The 16,804-nt window shown below is 39.8% G+C and overlaps 1 protein-coding gene across 1 annotated transcript in view; it reads left to right on the forward strand.

Annotated features, from left to right (window-relative positions):
- SPTA1 (spectrin alpha, erythrocytic 1) overlaps nt 1-16,804 on the forward strand; it is a 78,168-nt gene that overhangs the window by 36,345 nt on the left and 25,019 nt on the right. Inside the window, exons 22-36 of the mRNA XM_051858483.2 lie at nt 938-1,089; nt 1,649-1,835; nt 4,188-4,289; nt 5,520-5,611; nt 6,459-6,603; nt 7,567-7,748; nt 10,074-10,173; nt 10,284-10,481; nt 11,233-11,376; nt 11,911-12,014; nt 12,324-12,486; nt 12,748-12,879; nt 13,678-13,815; nt 13,999-14,103; nt 15,298-15,506. Coding sequence (XP_051714443.2) covers nt 938-1,089; nt 1,649-1,835; nt 4,188-4,289; nt 5,520-5,611; nt 6,459-6,603; nt 7,567-7,748; nt 10,074-10,173; nt 10,284-10,481; nt 11,233-11,376; nt 11,911-12,014; nt 12,324-12,486; nt 12,748-12,879; nt 13,678-13,815; nt 13,999-14,103; nt 15,298-15,506 — 2,153 coding nt within the window. The remainder of the gene's footprint in view (nt 1-937; nt 1,090-1,648; nt 1,836-4,187; nt 4,290-5,519; nt 5,612-6,458; nt 6,604-7,566; nt 7,749-10,073; nt 10,174-10,283; nt 10,482-11,232; nt 11,377-11,910; nt 12,015-12,323; nt 12,487-12,747; nt 12,880-13,677; nt 13,816-13,998; nt 14,104-15,297; nt 15,507-16,804) is intronic.

Raw genomic sequence — 16,804 nt, forward strand, 5'->3', positions numbered from 1 at the left:
CCAAAGACATATAGAGTATGAATATTAATTCTAAATATATTACAGAACTAATTTGTCCATTTGGTTTTTTTCTCCTTTGTTTCTTTTCCAGTCTAGTATTCCTAGTGATGAAATAACAATGTCTTGGTTTAAGTGGGACCTGATACAAGATTAATTGTTTATCAATTTGATTTTCTTTAAACTTTATACCCTTTATACTCATGAGAACAGCGATAAGATATTGACTAATATTTTTAATATATATTTTATGAGAAATCAAGTTATTTTATACTACCATACCAAATTCATCTACAAAAACTCTTGAGAAGATGCTGTTACTCTAAAGATATTTTAAGCATTTTTGAGATAAAAGAGGTTTGACTGTCAAATATCCGGTGCACCTGTCCAGTCCCCCTTTCACTTTGTGCAGACCTTTCCACTTTAGCTCATTATTGTCTAAGAAAATTCATTCTACAACAGTCAGTATAGGAATACACTCCATGACAAGGGATTCATATTCATGAGTTTCAGGGAGAACCTCTGGAAAGGGAAAGAGGAAGCATTTTGGTGTAATATCATCACATGCAAATGTTTGACCACAAAGAAGCCCCGTTGTATTTTGGCCCAATGTGCTTTTGTGAACTTCTAATGAGCAAAGCATACCATCCTTCTGAGAACTCTTTTCAGCTTTTGGCAGCCTCCCCACAGTGAAAGGTCTGATATAAAATGTCACATTACTCGATTTCAGTGACTTATCTCAGCCATTCCTGCAAGTCCTCACGAAAGTTATATGACTCATAAATGATGCTTAGTTTCTGTTGAGCATCAGTTTATCCCTGTATCTAAACACTTAACTGAAAGAGTTGAAGCCTCTCCTGTTTGTGAATTTCCCCAAGAAGTAAGGGAGGCTTTGGGATCCAAGAAGTAAGGGAGGCTTTGGGATCTGCTCTCTCTTCAGGACTGGTGGAAGGTTGAAGCTGATGACCACCAGGGCTTTGTCCCAGCTGTCTATGTCAGGAAACTGGCCCATGATGAGTTCCCAACACTTCCACAGCGACGAAGAGAAGAACCAGTCAACATCGCTCAACGCCAGAAGCAGATTGAGGATCAGTAAGTTCTAGAGGCTGGAGAACTGGACAGTGTTTGCCCAGAATCTCCTACTGGCCAAAGATACTCTTCCCACAACTCTGCATCTGTTAAATTAGTGCCTTCACAGCAAACCCACAGATGAAGTGAGGATAAGGTAAACTGAAGACTCTTCAGCTGGTTCAGTTTTTACATGAGAACTGGGACACCCATAATCGTTAAATCAGTTGCCTAACGTCAGACGCCTGATAGTGACATGATTTCTGACTCCCTGCCCAGTATTCTTGAAGGATTATTACTAAGTCTCCTGACATCCATATGAACTTTGTGCATTATAGCAGGCTTTTCATATCCAGTTGTCAGCTGGCATGTACAAATTTTACTTTTATAGGATGGGAAAAATGTCACTAGCCATACTATTGGTCCATTGACATATATTTAAGTTTACTGGTCTTTTCATTTGGTTTTTCTTCCCTCTCCTTTTTTGTTGCTTTTGTTCTCTGCTCCTCTCATTGTATCTCTCATCTTAATATTTTCTCCATTTTTATTCCACTTTTCTTGTTCCCTTGATTTCCCTGCCCAGATACCACTCCCTTCTGGATCGGGCAGAAGAACGCAGGCGTCGTCTGTTACAACGGTACAATGAGTATTTGCTGGCCTATGAGGCAGGAGACATGTTGGACTGGATCCGAGATAAAAAGGCAGAGAACACCGGTGTGGAACTAGACGATGTGTGGGAGCTGCAGAAAAAGTTTGATGAGTTCCAAACGGTGAGAAAGAGGAATCTTCTCTAGACACCTTTTGGAAGGTTGTCACTGCTTCCTTTTGCTCTGACTCTCCTCCTACTCTTTAATTCTTTTGACTTCTTTTTTGTTTTTATTCTTTTTGTCTTTTTAATTGAAAAATAATTATATATAGTCATGGAGTACAATGTGATATTTTGATATATGTATACATCAGGGAATGATTAAATATAACTAATTAACATATGCATTATTTCACATACTATTTATATTGTGGTGAGAATATTAAATACCTATTCTTAGTAATTTTGAAATATATAATACAGTACTATAAACTATAATCACTACACTGTACAATGTATCTCAAAAACTTATTCTTGCTTTCAAATTGGAACTTTGTACTTTTTGACAAAAGTCTATTTTCCAACCCCCAATGCCAGTCCCTAATCACCACTAATTACCACCAAACCCTTTATTTTTGTGAGTTTTAAATTCCACACATAGCTAAGATCACATACCATCTGTGCCTAACTTATTTCACTTAGCACAAGGCCCTCCAGGTTCATCTGTGTTGTTGCGTGTAACAAAACTCTCTCATTTTTGAAGGCTGAGTAGTATTTCATTTTGCATCTCAATTACATTTTGTTTAATCAATAAGAAATAAGATCTTTATTCAACCAGGAAATATTTTTGAGCACCTTCTGTGAATCGGGCATTCTCCTTGGCATTTGGGATATATCAATGACCTATTCTCCCCAAAACTAAGAGCCCCGAGCTCAGATCTTTCTCTGAGTATTGTAATCATTAACAGTTAGAAGGAAGAATGCAGAGGACATTAGTTAGTTTAGTCTTACAGCCTGCATTCTCTGCCACTCCAAAATCCTGCGGGAGTGCTGATTTCCCTGAATTCTTCACAGCTTAAACTATAACCATATTGTGTTCCTGATGCCCAGTTTGAGATGGTGTCTTGAAGTTCTTTGTGTAAATTCTTATAATGGGACAGAACTTGGGGTGGGAAGAAGGAAGAACTTGATAGCCAGATACCTTATAAATTGTCCGTCCATCTAAAACTTTTTCATTATCCTTTTTTCTCCCAGATTTATACCATTATCTTATCTAGCAGTGAGTCTAAATTATTTCATTCCTTTTTAAAAACTATGCTGTCACATAGAATTCAAAGTTCAAATGAAGGACCAGCTTTGTGGCTTGGCAGGTTTAGCTGTCACTTGCAACACTGGCATCCCATATTTCAGTGAAGGTTCAGGACTGGGTGGCCCTGCTTCCAATCCAGCTTCCTGGTAATGCACCTGGGAAAGCAATAGGAGGTGGCCCAAGTACTTGGGCATCTGCCACTCACATGGGAGATCCAGATGGAATACACAAATACTGGCTTCAGACTGGCCCAGAACCAGAAGTTGTGACCATCTGGGGAGTGAACTAGCAGATAGAAGTTTCTTTCTCTCTTTCTCTCTCTCTTTCCCTTCTCTGCCACCTCCGGCTCTTTTCCTCACTTCCTCTCATCCTTTGTTTCTCTCTCCCTCTCTCCTTTTCACTCTGTCATTCAAATAAATATTTAAAAAATTCAAATAAGCTCCTTAGAGCTGTTACTATCATTTTTAATACAAGAAAATTATAACTCAGTCATTGAAATTCTGAAAAGGTGAAGTTGCTAGTGACAGAAAAGAATATTGCACAGCTCAAGTGTACTTTCTGATTTAATTTATTTATTTTTATTTTTATTTTTTTGACAGGCAGAGTGGACAGTGAGAGAGAGAGACAGACAGAAAGGTCTTCCTTTGCTGTTGGTTCACCCTCCAATGGCCGCCGCGGCTGACGCGCTGCAGCCTGTGCACCGCGCTGATCCAATGGCAGGAGCCAGGTACTTCTCCTGGTCTCCCATGGGGTGCAGGGCCCAAGCACTTGGGCCATCCTCCACTGCACTCCCGGGCCACAGCAGAGAGCTGGCCTGGAAGAGGGGCAACCGGGACAGAATCCGGTGCCCCGACCAGGACTAGAACCCGGTGTGCCAGCGCCACAAGGCTGAGGATTAGCCTAGTGAGCCACGGCGCCGGCCAGCTCAAGTGTACTTTCTTCTGTGGAGTGCCATAATATGGAGAGAGATTTCAAGAAATCTAAGAAAATGGAATATGCTTCAAATTCTAGATGAGTAATTATCCTCTTGACCAGTTTGTCATAGTCAGTATCAGGGAGCTCCAGGGAACTCATTTAGTGGCACACTTTGGAGGTCAACTTGTGTATTGCAAGGGAGTTCAGCAATGTGTTTCACTGTTTAGCAGAGATGAAACCAAGATAGGCAGGTAAGTAGAGAAGGTTCTTGAGAGAGGATTTACTCTGCTTTGGACACATTCTCCCATGCAGGATTTGAAGACCAATGAGCCTCGCCTTAGGAATATCAACAGGGTTGCTGATGATCTGTTATTTGAAGACCTACTAACACCAGAAGGAGCTCAAATCCGGCAGGTAACCAATACTCCCTTCACGCCTCCTCACCACCAGGCTGGGGTTTTGTTCTCATTTTACTTTTATATAATCAACGTCATACTCCACAGATAACTTACACTATGCAAAAGGTAATAGCAGTATGCAATGGGCCTCAGAAAAGGCCAAAGATATCAGTCCAGTCATTCATATGAAGATTCCTTTATAAAGATTCATTGAGTTTCCTCTCTACTCTCACATAGGTGTTTCTGTAGTTGGGTGGGGCAAAAGTGTTGGAACCAGAAATTCAGGTGTAGCTTCAATAAGTAGTTTTAGGAAGCTTAGGGGACACGTCCATAGACATCTGGAAAACAAGGCTACATAGTACAATCACTAAATTTCCTTTTGGTTTTTTAATTCTATGTTTCATCAAATTGAACATAAAGTTCTTGCCTCCTACTCCCACTTAAAATTCAACTTCTTTGGAGCATATACCTTTAAACTGATCTCAAATCCTTAAATTACAACACATACTCACTTCTCCCTCCCTACCAAGTACATAGGAAGTCAGTGCTCAACAACACAAATGTAAAGAAAATGTGGGTAAACTATGATAGTGGGACAAAGTTAACGCAGCTTACTGAAAAGAGTTGGATTCTGAAACCATAATGAAGAAGGATATAGGTCAGTGAAGATGGGGCAGAGAGAATTCTTGACTGGACGTGCATCGTATCTATGGTTCTAACAAAGACTTAATGAGCATTAATGGAATGTTTTAGCTCTTTAAGTTGTGATAAACCAGTAAGGATAACCTCTTTATGCAGTGATTTTCATGGAATAAGGAGGATTGTGCACAGGAACCACACACTTTTTCCCTACTGTAAGAGGCTACTAGGTTTAGTAATTCAAGGTAGAGAACGATTCTATTTTCTCTAGAGAAATATGATTGCTATTAATCAGCAACATGATACTTACTTCTCAGTTTTTTTTGGAGGCTGTAATGTAATTTTGGTGGCAGCAATCATTGATTACTACTCCAGGGTTGATGGTTTTAACCTGGATCTTCAATTCGGGAAAAAGCAAATTCCTTTCTGCTGCCCTGGAATAAATGAGCCCCACGCTCAGATGATCCATGGAAGATGTAGCATTATGCAACGTCTGAAAGACACAGCATGAAAACTACCATAGTTCAAATCCCATGTGCTCTTCATACACCACTGGGCTATATGAGCTAGCTGTATGTCTAAAGTCTCATGTTTGCATCTCTTTCAGGAATTGAATGCTCGCTGGCGTTCCTTGCAGAAGCTTGCAGATGAACAGCGGCAACTGCTGGGCAGTGCACATGCTGTCCAGATGTTTCACAGGTAAGAACTGTAACTCTAAAGAGCAGCGCTGCTCCAGAACCCCCAGCTGCAGTCACTATGGTGGAAACCTATCTATTAATAAAACTTCTTCCTGAAGTGGAGACAACTTGCCATTAGGAATGAGATTTTTGGGTAGTAGATTCCTCACTTAGTAGATGGGATACTCCCAGACAACTAAACTAAATTTTCTAGTGACTAAGCTTGTTTCCTAGTACATACTTAGTAGTCTACAGTTATGTTTCTGTGACAGTGAACAAAGCTTGAAGTAGAGATAGGAGTTATGGGATTTTTGAACTAGAAGCATACAGTGAAGGGCGCCAGACATCACATTGACTATTTATTTAGTATTGTGTGTGTGTGTGTGTGTGTGTGTGTGTTTGATTTCTAACCCCACACCCACACTTAGAAATACACACACTCAAAAATAAGTGGACAAAGAAAAAAACAGAAACTAAACAGTTTTGTTGTGTATAAAACATATTATTTAAGGTGCAAGAAGGGGAAAATTTAGACACCCTGAGTTTTTAGTATAGTTTACAATGGAAAGTGGTGAAATATAATGATTAAGTAGCCAGACCACCTGGTTCAAATGTAGGCTTCACTTTTTAGCACTGAGAAAAATCCTTATCCTTTTTAAGTCAAAGATTTCTGAAATATGTAATGGGAGTGGTAACAGGAAATAGTCCTCTGGGAGATGTGAAGGTTAAAGGACTCTAAGTAGCTCACACATAAAGGAGGATGATGGTGGCGGTGGCAGTGGTGGGAAAGATGGTTTCCTTGTGGCCCTAGGTCGTCTTCCCTTGGTGCACATGATTACTTCTAAACTGTTTTCTCTCTTGCATAACAGAGATGCAGCTGACACAAAGGAGCAGATCGAGAAGAAGTGTCAGACCCTCACTGCTGCTGAGCCTGGCACAGACCTGTTCAGTGTTCAAGCCCTTCAGCGGCAGCATGAGGGCTTTGAGAGAGACATCATACCCCTGGGGGAGAAGGTGAGATCTCTGCTCCCAGAGTTTTCCCTGTACTCTCCTTGTATGTGGTTATCGCTATGCCAATGCCTCCTCCTTTGAGTCTCCTTTCAGGTAACTTATTCATACATTTCTCTTTTTCTTGCATCATCCTTGTTCTACCATCTCTAAGTCAGGGTGACTAAAAATGTGTGGCTGTGACTATTAACATGGGGGGGGGGTATTGAGTTCCTATATTGAAGTGAGTACACTATGTCCCTGCGTTTTTTAGTGAATTCCAAGTGGTCAGTACTGTGTTAGCTAACTGGAAGGCAGGGGCCTGGGAGAAACACAAATGCCCATATGCAGAATGACTAGATTTACGCCTGTGACAGTGTTTCCTTAGTAAGGAATTGAATGAGATGAATTCTGTCCCACACCCAGAGTGAATTCTGGGGCTCATCAGATAAACTGGAGGCATCCAATAGCTTGGCATTATCATGAAGAACAAAAAGAAGTACAGGAGATGTCTATATCAGAAAAGTTCTCCCATGAAGAATCAAGATCTTTGAGTTCTCTAAATGATGTTGCTTTTTTATTTACAAAATCTGTTTTAATTTTTATTATTAATTTAAAACTTACAAAACAAAAATGTTGAGCTAGTAACACAGGTTCCCATACATCCCTCACCCCATTTCCCTTATTGACATCTCAAATTTACGTGTTTGTCACAATTAGTGGAGCACATTCAGCTTCCACTAGTAACAGTCACTTAATCACCATTCCCTGTAACCTTACTAATTTGAAAAAAAAAATATTATGATGTCAATTTTGACTATTGCAGAAATATGTCATGTGGACTAAAATGTTTGTATCATTGTGTAAAATATTAGAGTATGTTTCTATATCAGTTGTGTCTATTTAGGGAGATGAACAAGACTCAGAACTCTTTTGCTGAGATTCACGTAAGATTCGAGTCTGATTATCAGAGCTCTCATACATCTCCAGGTAGTCATCCTGGGGGAGACAGCACAGCGGCTCTGCGAATCCCACCCTGATGCCACTGAGGATTTGCAGAGACAGCGGACAGAGCTGAATGAGGCCTGGGACAACCTGCAGGGGCTAACAGAGGACCGCAAGGAGAACCTGAACGAGGCCCAGAAATTCTACATGTTCCTCAACAAGGCCAGGTAACACTTAAAAGCAGAATCTTGCTGGGTGAGGACAGTAAGTCCCATGTCTGGCCTCTGAGTAAGTTCCATGTCCTCCCTCTAGGGACAATCTGAGTGCAGCAGGTTTGCATTTCTGTATTTGGAAGGCATGAGTGTGTTCCAAGTCCCATCTCTAGCAAGATACAAAGAGTTCAGGTTCCATACTTAAAGCCACAAAGTTTAGAAGTTTGAAGGAATATGAGGCTATCTAGACCAATTAAGTAAACTTCTGTAACTTTTATATTATACATAAAGTGTGGGTTACAGGAGTTTTCATTCTACTGGAGATGCAGAGAAGAAAAGAGATAACCAGCGTAGAATAGACTGTGTCTCAGAACATACTTCCTAACAAACAGCAGGTTACAGTTCATAGGTAGAGAGAACAGATGATGCATTATTAAGTAACTTGGAATTTTGCTGGGCCTTATCAGTCAGGATTTTAACATGAGGGAGAGCTATTTATGTCGGTGGAACTATGATAACAAAGACACACAGATGAGAAAGATACAGAATAAATAGCCATAACCATAGCATGAGTTTTGAATGTTGAGAGGAGGGCTAGAAAAGAAGTAGTAGAAATGTTGGAATTAAATCCTACAAAATTTTAAATGTCTTGTCAGAGTCTCAATCCAAAATTCACCTCAAAATACATATTTTGTGTGATTATTTCCATATCGTGTCCCATAACATAAATTTGCTGGGAGAAGGATTTAGAAATAAGAGCCCAGAAATAGTTCAAAATGCAATTTGTTTGAAGAAAAAGAAGGAGGATTTTGGCAAATGATTGTACTTGCTCTTGGCAATCCTCTCATAAATTTAACACCTTTGTAAAGTTGTACTTGTTCACATAGTACATAGTTCACACATTAAAAAGCATTCATACTCATTTCTCAACAACATATATAAACATACAAGTCTGTATGAATCCAGGTCAAATGATGCTCCTTGCACTATATAAATCACTACTAATTAGTGTTGCAGAAATAATGCTCCCAGTCTCAGAAATATTACCACCTCATTCTATCTCTTCGTGGGATTTTGCTTTCAGTCTTGTATTTATTTATTTTAAATATTTATTTATTTATTTGAAAGGCAGAGTTAAAGAGACAGAAGGAGAGACAGAGAGATCTTCCAACTGCTGACTTCCATGGCCAGGTCTGAGCCAGGCCAAAGCTGGGAGTGAGAAGCTTTATCTGAGTCTTCCACATGGATGCAGGGGCCAAGTACTTGGGCCATCCTCCACTGCTTTTCCAGGCACATTAGCTGGGAGATCGATCAGAAGTGGAGCAGACGGGACTCAAACTGGCATCTGTATGGGATGCCTGCATTGCAGGCAGCAGCTTATCCCACTACATCACAACACCGACTCCAATATCAGTCTTTTTTATTAATTATTAGTGTCTATATTCTTTTTATCTCAATCTAAACTGTGAGCTTTAGAGAGTATAGGTTTGTATTTTCCACAATGTTTGTTATTAAATAAGTACTTTATAAAACCTAGTAACTTGAGCAGATGAATGCATTCGTTCACAAAAAGTAGACTTCTTTTCCCTGGAGCTAAGGATTCCTACTTAGCAAATAAGAGTAAATACATTCGTCATGAAGATTTGACCATCATGGAACTTTCAAATTAATGCATTCACATTTGTCCTCTGGGAGGATATACTTTAGCTTGCTTTGTCTAACGCTTGACCATTTGAGAGGGGAAACATGTCCTGATTTCAACAACAGTGTGTGTGTGTGTGTGTGTGAGAGAGAGAGAGAGAGAGAGAAAGAGAGAGAGAGAGAGAGAGAGAGAGAGGAGTATGCAGATCTGTTTCTATTAACAAGTAAGAGAAAAGATACAACTTCCCAGAGACTCCACAATAATGTCTATTTTTTTAACCTCAGAAATCACTTAAAGGGAATCAGTATTATCAGAAATAATAGAATATATACTGTTCCAGAATTCCCAATGTCTGCATTCTAGTCCAGATGTCTGCTTTTGATTATATCACATTGGCATGACTTACATTCTCCAAACTGACTTTTTATCTCCAGTATGGAAACAAACAAATCCTCAGTTTTTTAATAGGATTATTTTACATAATTGAAAGAGATGATTTAAATGAACAGGGTCTCAATGCAAGGAATTGTTATCATTAAGTGATACAGTAAAAATTCCAACCTAAGATCTCTGAAGCATAGAAAGCTAGATAGAAGGTGTTATTCTGGAATTGTGTTTCGAGGGGGAAAAGTCATGGAATAGATAGCCTTGTAATAAGTTAAAAGGCTTTTTGTCAATCCCAATGTGTATTTCTCAAGGGACCTTCAGAATTGGATCTTGGGCATTAGTGCCATGGTCTCATCACAGGAACTGGCCGAGGACTTAACTGGCACAGAGTTTTTGCTTGAGCGACACGAGGTATGGTTACAAGAGCCATAGTTGCTGATCATTTGACTTCAAAATCTCCCCTCATTGTAAAACTTTCAATAGCATTGGCCTTACTTGTTTCTTTCCCCCTTTTACCACAGGAGCATCATGCTGAAATGGAGGCAGAGGCCCCCACATTCCAGGCTTTAGAAGATTTTGGTGCAGAACTTATAGACAGTGGGCATCGTGCTAGCCCTGAGATTGAAGAAAAACTTAAAGCTGTCCGACTGGAGAGAGATGATTTAGAGAAGGCCTGGGAACAACGTAAGAAGATCCTAGACCAATGCCTGGAGTTGCAGGTAGAGCAAATTCCCTAACCTTAAGCAAGTTTGGTCTTTGTCTATTCTTTGTATGCTTTACATAGATAACTCACTACTGTTTTCTTGTTGTAAACACAGAACACCCCTTGTCTATCTGGCACTGTACTCTCTGATTTATAGATTGATTATTGCCATGTTGCATTCATCCTTGTACAAAGAGCAAAAAATGTTGAAGTCAGTCCTGGATATGAAGTGGGGTGATTATTATTGATTGAATTTATTGTGGACCTACTGTGTGCAGGGCCTGGTTTCACAAACACAAGGACTATAGTGTAACTTTTCTGAAGTAGTAAAATTAGATGCGTAGTTCAGATCATTCTGGTACAATGAGATGAATATTAATAAAATTAAATCTATGAGTGCTTTGAGACTAAATAGGAAGGACTGATTAGAACTTTTGTGGGAAGGGAGTGGCATTGTCACAGGTTACCCTGAAAGATGATGTCTAACAGAGTCTTAAAGAAATAATCATCCAGTATTCACCAGGGATGCGTAGGGTAAACAGCAATTTGACAGTTGGACATAGCTTATATACATACAATCATAAATGTGTGTTCAGGAAAGAATAGTCATTCCATTGCAGCTCAGATGCATTGTATGAATGTTTCTTGGAATAAAATAAGCATCTCTTTTAGGATCCTTTGTATTAATATCAAGAGATAGAGTAAGAAAATCTCCTCTGTACTCCTTGAATAAATATACCATTTGACTCTAATTTCATTCCAAATAGTTGTTCCATGGGGACTGTGATAAGGTTGAGAGCTGGATGGTGGCACGTGAGAATATTCTGAAATCAGAAGACTTGAGTTCCTTAGAGAGTCTGGAGGCGTTGATGAAGAAGCGTGATGATTTGGACAAAACAATTGCTGCCCAGGTAACAGCGGTTAAGATAAGAGTTCTATTAATAACCGTTAGTGATAATAGCAAAAGTGCTACATATGTGTATGCTTTCATGATTTATAAGTATCTTGACATATTTGCTTCTTACAGAAAACTCAGGGGCATGCAGGTGAGCTTAATTCTTGGCACTATATTACTCAAATTACTTGTAGCAGCTGTACTTTCCTACTCTAACGCCATTGTTCTGAAACCCAAGTTTTAGGATTGAAAAATGGGCTTATGTGTTATCTAGTTCAATGTCCCACCCAATGCGAGATTCACCCTCTATAGTGGTCATGGGAAGGACCTATACCACACAAGCATCTCATCTCAATGTGATTGTTAGTTGCTTCACTTCTTGTCCAGCTGAAATCAACCTCTCTGTAAGGTGTTTAATCTTTGGTCCTGAATGTATCACCTGAAACTTTAAAGGATATCTCTATATCTCTGTTCCAGTCTAGGAAGGAGTTGGGGATTGCAAAAAGGCCTAATGTCCAGTTGTCTGGCTCTTTTCTTTTCCTCTGTACAGGAAGAAAAGATCACTCAGCTAGAACATTTTGCTGGGAGACTCATAGCTGATGATCACTATGCCAAGGAGGAGATTGCTGCACGGCTGCAACAACTGCTAGACAGGTTTGACCTTCAGCTACAGGAAAATGTATCTTTGCTAGCATTGCTGTGAGGATTACACTCTGAGTTCTCCTTCTTTCCAGATGCTTAAAACTATCTGGACATCTTAGGGAACTTTTGATCCAGATTTATAGAATGAGAGGCATTGAATATACCTTAGAAATTACCTGGCTTGAACATTGCATTTTAAATCACAGAAGAGTGAGACTGTCTAAGAGGAAAAGGGACATGTTGGCAAATGGGAAACTTTATTTAGCTTCAGAGCAGGGGGAAAGAGTGGAGGGTAAAAAGTAATCCAAATCTCTCTTCCAGATGGAAGGCTCTCAAAGATCAGCTGATTGCTGAACGGACAAAACTTGGAGACTATGCTGATCTAAAACAATTCTATCATGATCTTGAAGAGCTGAAAGAATGGATCAGTGAGATGCTGCCCATTGCCTGTGATGAATCCTACAAAGACCCCACCAACATTCAGGCAAGTTGAAACTAGGAATTTAAAAATAATTTGTAATTCACAGATTGTTGGTGGTACGGTCATTCCCTTATACTGAACTCTCCATTACTGCTGAAGCCACTGTGCCTGCCCTGAGGGATTTCTGAGTCTAATGTGGAGCAGATCCTTCAGAAGTCACCATCACCTTGGTTATGACAGCACCAGCACTCTTCTCTTTAAAGATAACTTACCTCATTTTGATCCCCTAAGTGAGAGGTAATTTAGTTTCTGTTTTTCCTTCAGAGGAAATACCTAAAACACCAGACCTTTGAAAACGAGGTCAACGGACGAGCCGAGCAAGTAGAAGGAGTCATTAACCTGGGAAACTCCCTGATTGAACGGAGGGCGTGTGATGGCAATGAAGAGACAGTGAAGGTAAGGGCTCTGCTTGAGGTGAGTTTTGGAATGCAAAGGAGCAGGAAGAGAAGGATTTCATTCTGTCAATGTTCAATAGAAAGGAGTTGTAGAATCCATACTGTGGTCATTTTCCTTCTGTGGTACAAGAAAGAAATCAACATTAAAAAATTACACAGACTGTATTTGTCCCGGCATACTCAGTACCTGGAACTCCAAGAAAGCTTGCTATTAGTCCCTAACCCTTATCATGCTTATTTAACATGTTTTTAATCCTTTTTGCCCAGAGTTTTTTTTTAAAGATTTATTTATTTACTTGAAAGACAGAAGTACAAAGAAAGCTAGAAAGAGATGATGATTTTTCCATCTGCTGATTCACTGTCTACATAGCTTACAGAAGCCAGAGCCATCTTAGCCCATGTTGGGCCTGTCTTCTGCTACTTCCCCAGGCATTTTAGCAGGGGCCTGGATCAGAAGAGGAGCAACTGGGACTTGAACCAGCACCCTATGGGATGCAGGCATTACAGGCAGCTGCTTCACCTGCTGCACCACAACACTGGTCCCAAGCTCAGAATCTTTTGTCATGTGAATATCAGTCCCTGAAATCAGCTCAGGACCCTTTATTCAACCTTTCCCTTTTGTCCAACATCTCCTGTTATTTGTTCAGGTTAAGTACAATTGCCTTAAATGTATGATATTCAAGTTATCAGAAAATTTTCACTAATCCCTACCTCCAGAATCTCCTTACATTATCCTGTCAAGTAGTCACATGACCCAGGTTCCTGAAACCATACTGATTCCCCACATTCTTTGGTCTAGGAACAACTGGATGACCTGGAGAAGCAATGGGACCTCTTGCTCGAGAGGACGTTGGACAAAGGGCAGAAGCTGGATGAGGCTAGTCGCCAACAGAGGTTCAACACAGGCATCCGGGACTTTGAGTTCTGGCTCTCAGAGGTAATTGCACCTGGAAATGGTGGTGGCATGGGAATTTAATTAATAATTATTAAGTCAATAAATTTACATCAGGACACTTTCCTTGACCATCCTTGGGAAAAATTTGGGGGCAAAATGCTAATCTTATTTTCCTTAAAGAAAATTTTCATCTGTCAACTTTGTTGCTTATTTCTCCATTACCAGGCAGAGACATTGCTTGCCATGAAAGATCAAGCCAGGGACCTGGCTTCAGCTGGAAATCTTCTCAAGAAGCATCAGCTACTGGAAACAGAGATGTTGGCTCGAGAGGTAAATGGTGCTGGGGTTTAATTTCTCTGAGTGAACTGGAAATATTTCTACTTTCCTCCCACCTGTCTTAATGATGTCACTTGAGACTATAGCCTTGAAAATACACCTTAGTGTCCTGAATCAGCAAGTATTACTTTTAAAAGTTTAAGACTCAGGTAGAGAGAGAGAGAGAGAGAGAGAGAGAGAGAATCCATTGGATGAGTTCCTAAATGTCCTGAATATTCAGGGTTGGCCCAGGGCTGGCGTTACAGAAGGTAGCTGGGAACGGAATCCAGATCTCCCACATGGTGGCAAGAACTCAGCTACCTGAGCCATCAATTGCTGCCCCCCAAGGCCTGCGTTGGTGGGAAGCTAAGATTGGGGGCTGGATGTGGAATCAAATATAGACACTTGAATGTGAGATGCAGGCATCTTAACCGGTGTCTTAATCACTAAGCTGAATGTTCATCCTCGCAGCAATTATTTTAACCAGGTCAAATCTGTGGCTTTGCAGATTCATTTTAACAGTCACTGCTAAATCGATGTATATAGATTCTAAGACTCCAGGAGGTGGATTCTAAAACCCATCTTTTTTTGTTGATATATGCATATAAATTCATCACTTCCCAAAGCTAGAAACACTATGAATAATTCCATTTACATCTTAGTATCAACTGGAAATTGGTCCTGGACACAGTCATAGAAATGCTGGCAGGTGTTGATCATACTGTGAAATTTTTTAGTATTAGATTTATAATACAAGTATGTGGGCAAGAAGGTAAAGGTTTTACAGGTTTATGGCTTCAGGACTGGTCAATATTTTCTGTTATATAACTAGGAGAGTCGGTTATAGTGGGAATAGACACAGAAGATTCTGACTGTTCTGTGGCTGGCCTAAGAGTGTGACCAATAAAAGAGTTATTGTTGAACATTTCAATCAATCAATCAATATGTGATTGTCAACTTTGGTGCTGTGAAGAAAGACAGTCCCCCAAGTGTACAAGAGATTGCTCATCCAAATCTTGTTTTCTAGATGGCGAAAGAAGGCATAGAATATTCTGTGTGAGACACACAATATTATATAACGTGAAATTCACTATTTTTAAAAGCAATCTACTTGACCTTTTCTTTGAAACGGAACCAGTAGAGGTTAAGATCTGGGGTCTAGGTAATAACCATATGATATCATTCACCGAGCACACTTGAACTTTCTAGGATGCACTCAAGGACCTGAATAATTTGGCTCAAGATCTGCTGTCCAGTGGGACTTTCAATGTTGAACAGATTGTGGAGAAAATGAAAGATGTCAATGAGCGCTTTGGTGATGTCCAGATCTTGGCAGCTGCACACCATGAGAAACTGAAAGAAACATATGCCTTGTTCCAGTTCTTCCAGGACTTAGATGATGAGGAATCTTGGATAGAGTGTGTACCACTAACTCACAATATACATATAATCAAGATAGTAATCGAATAGTCCACCAAACATGTTTCAGTTTATGCTGAAATGGATATTAATAATAGACGTTTGCCTTAGCCTAAAGTTAATGTGAATTTTGTTTTCCCATATTCCCTCACTAAATGCAACAGAGGGAGACAAGTGTGGAGGGAATGAAGAGCAGTTCACAAATATTCTGGGAACAAAATTAAGAAATCATATAGGTTTGTTCTAGATACTTCATAGAATGTATGATGTTCAAATGTCAGGGCATTTATAACTTACCAGCTGACCAGTCATTGTCATTATTCTTCCTATATCCAATTTATCTTCTGTGATGCCAAAGTAGATACCACAAAGGGAATGCTTTGTAGTATTCACCGTGTTTCCATTGCTAATCCCATTTCTTTTGAAAAATATATGATTAGGAAAATAGCAAAATAAATTGTTTTGCCAAATTCTTATTTAATCTGCTTCATCATATTTTTATTCTACAGATATGCTGATTCTTATGAATAACAAATGAATTAAAGGGAAACAGAGTGCTTAGAGCAACAAATAGGACATGTTGAAAGCCTTTTTAGAAGGCACATGATAGCCGGCGCCGTGGCTCAATAGGCTAATCCTCCACCTTGCGGCGCCGGCACACCGGGTTCTAGTCCCGGTTGGGGCGCCGGATTCTGTCCCGGTTGCCCCTCTTCCAGGCCAGCTCTCTGCTATGGCCAGGGAGTGCAGTGGAGGATGGCCCAGGTGCTTGGGCCCTGCACCCCATGGGAGACCAGGAAAAGCACCTGGATCCTGGCTCCTGCCATCGGATCAGCACGGTGCGCCGGCTGCAGCGGCGGCCATTGGAGGGTGAACCAACGGCAAAGGAAGACCTTTCTCTCTCTGTCTCTCTCTCTCACTGTCCACTCTGCCTGTCAAAAATTAAAAAAAAAAATAAAAATAAAAAAATAAAAAAAAAAAAAAAACACAAAAATTTCTAAAAAAAAAAAAAAAAAAAAAAAAAAAAAAAAAAAAAAAAAAAGAAGGCACATGATGTCATGATCTTGTCTATGAAGTCTTTATGCTTCACAGTGATGTTCACATCTTCTATGCTTAGAACCATCCCGATAGGTGTGATCTCTATATTAGCCACTTTTGCCTCCCTTTTGGCTAAATTTATTATATATATTAATAGAAATAACAAAATCCTTGAAGTTCATATGTATTTTCACATTTTTTGAAAAGAGAAACATTCTTGAGCTTGAGCAAAGAAAAGATACATAGGTAGATAAGCAAAGGA

Source organism: Oryctolagus cuniculus, chromosome 7 (genome assembly GCF_964237555.1).
Source record: "Oryctolagus cuniculus chromosome 7, mOryCun1.1, whole genome shotgun sequence".
NCBI lineage: Eukaryota > Metazoa > Chordata > Mammalia > Lagomorpha > Leporidae > Oryctolagus > Oryctolagus cuniculus.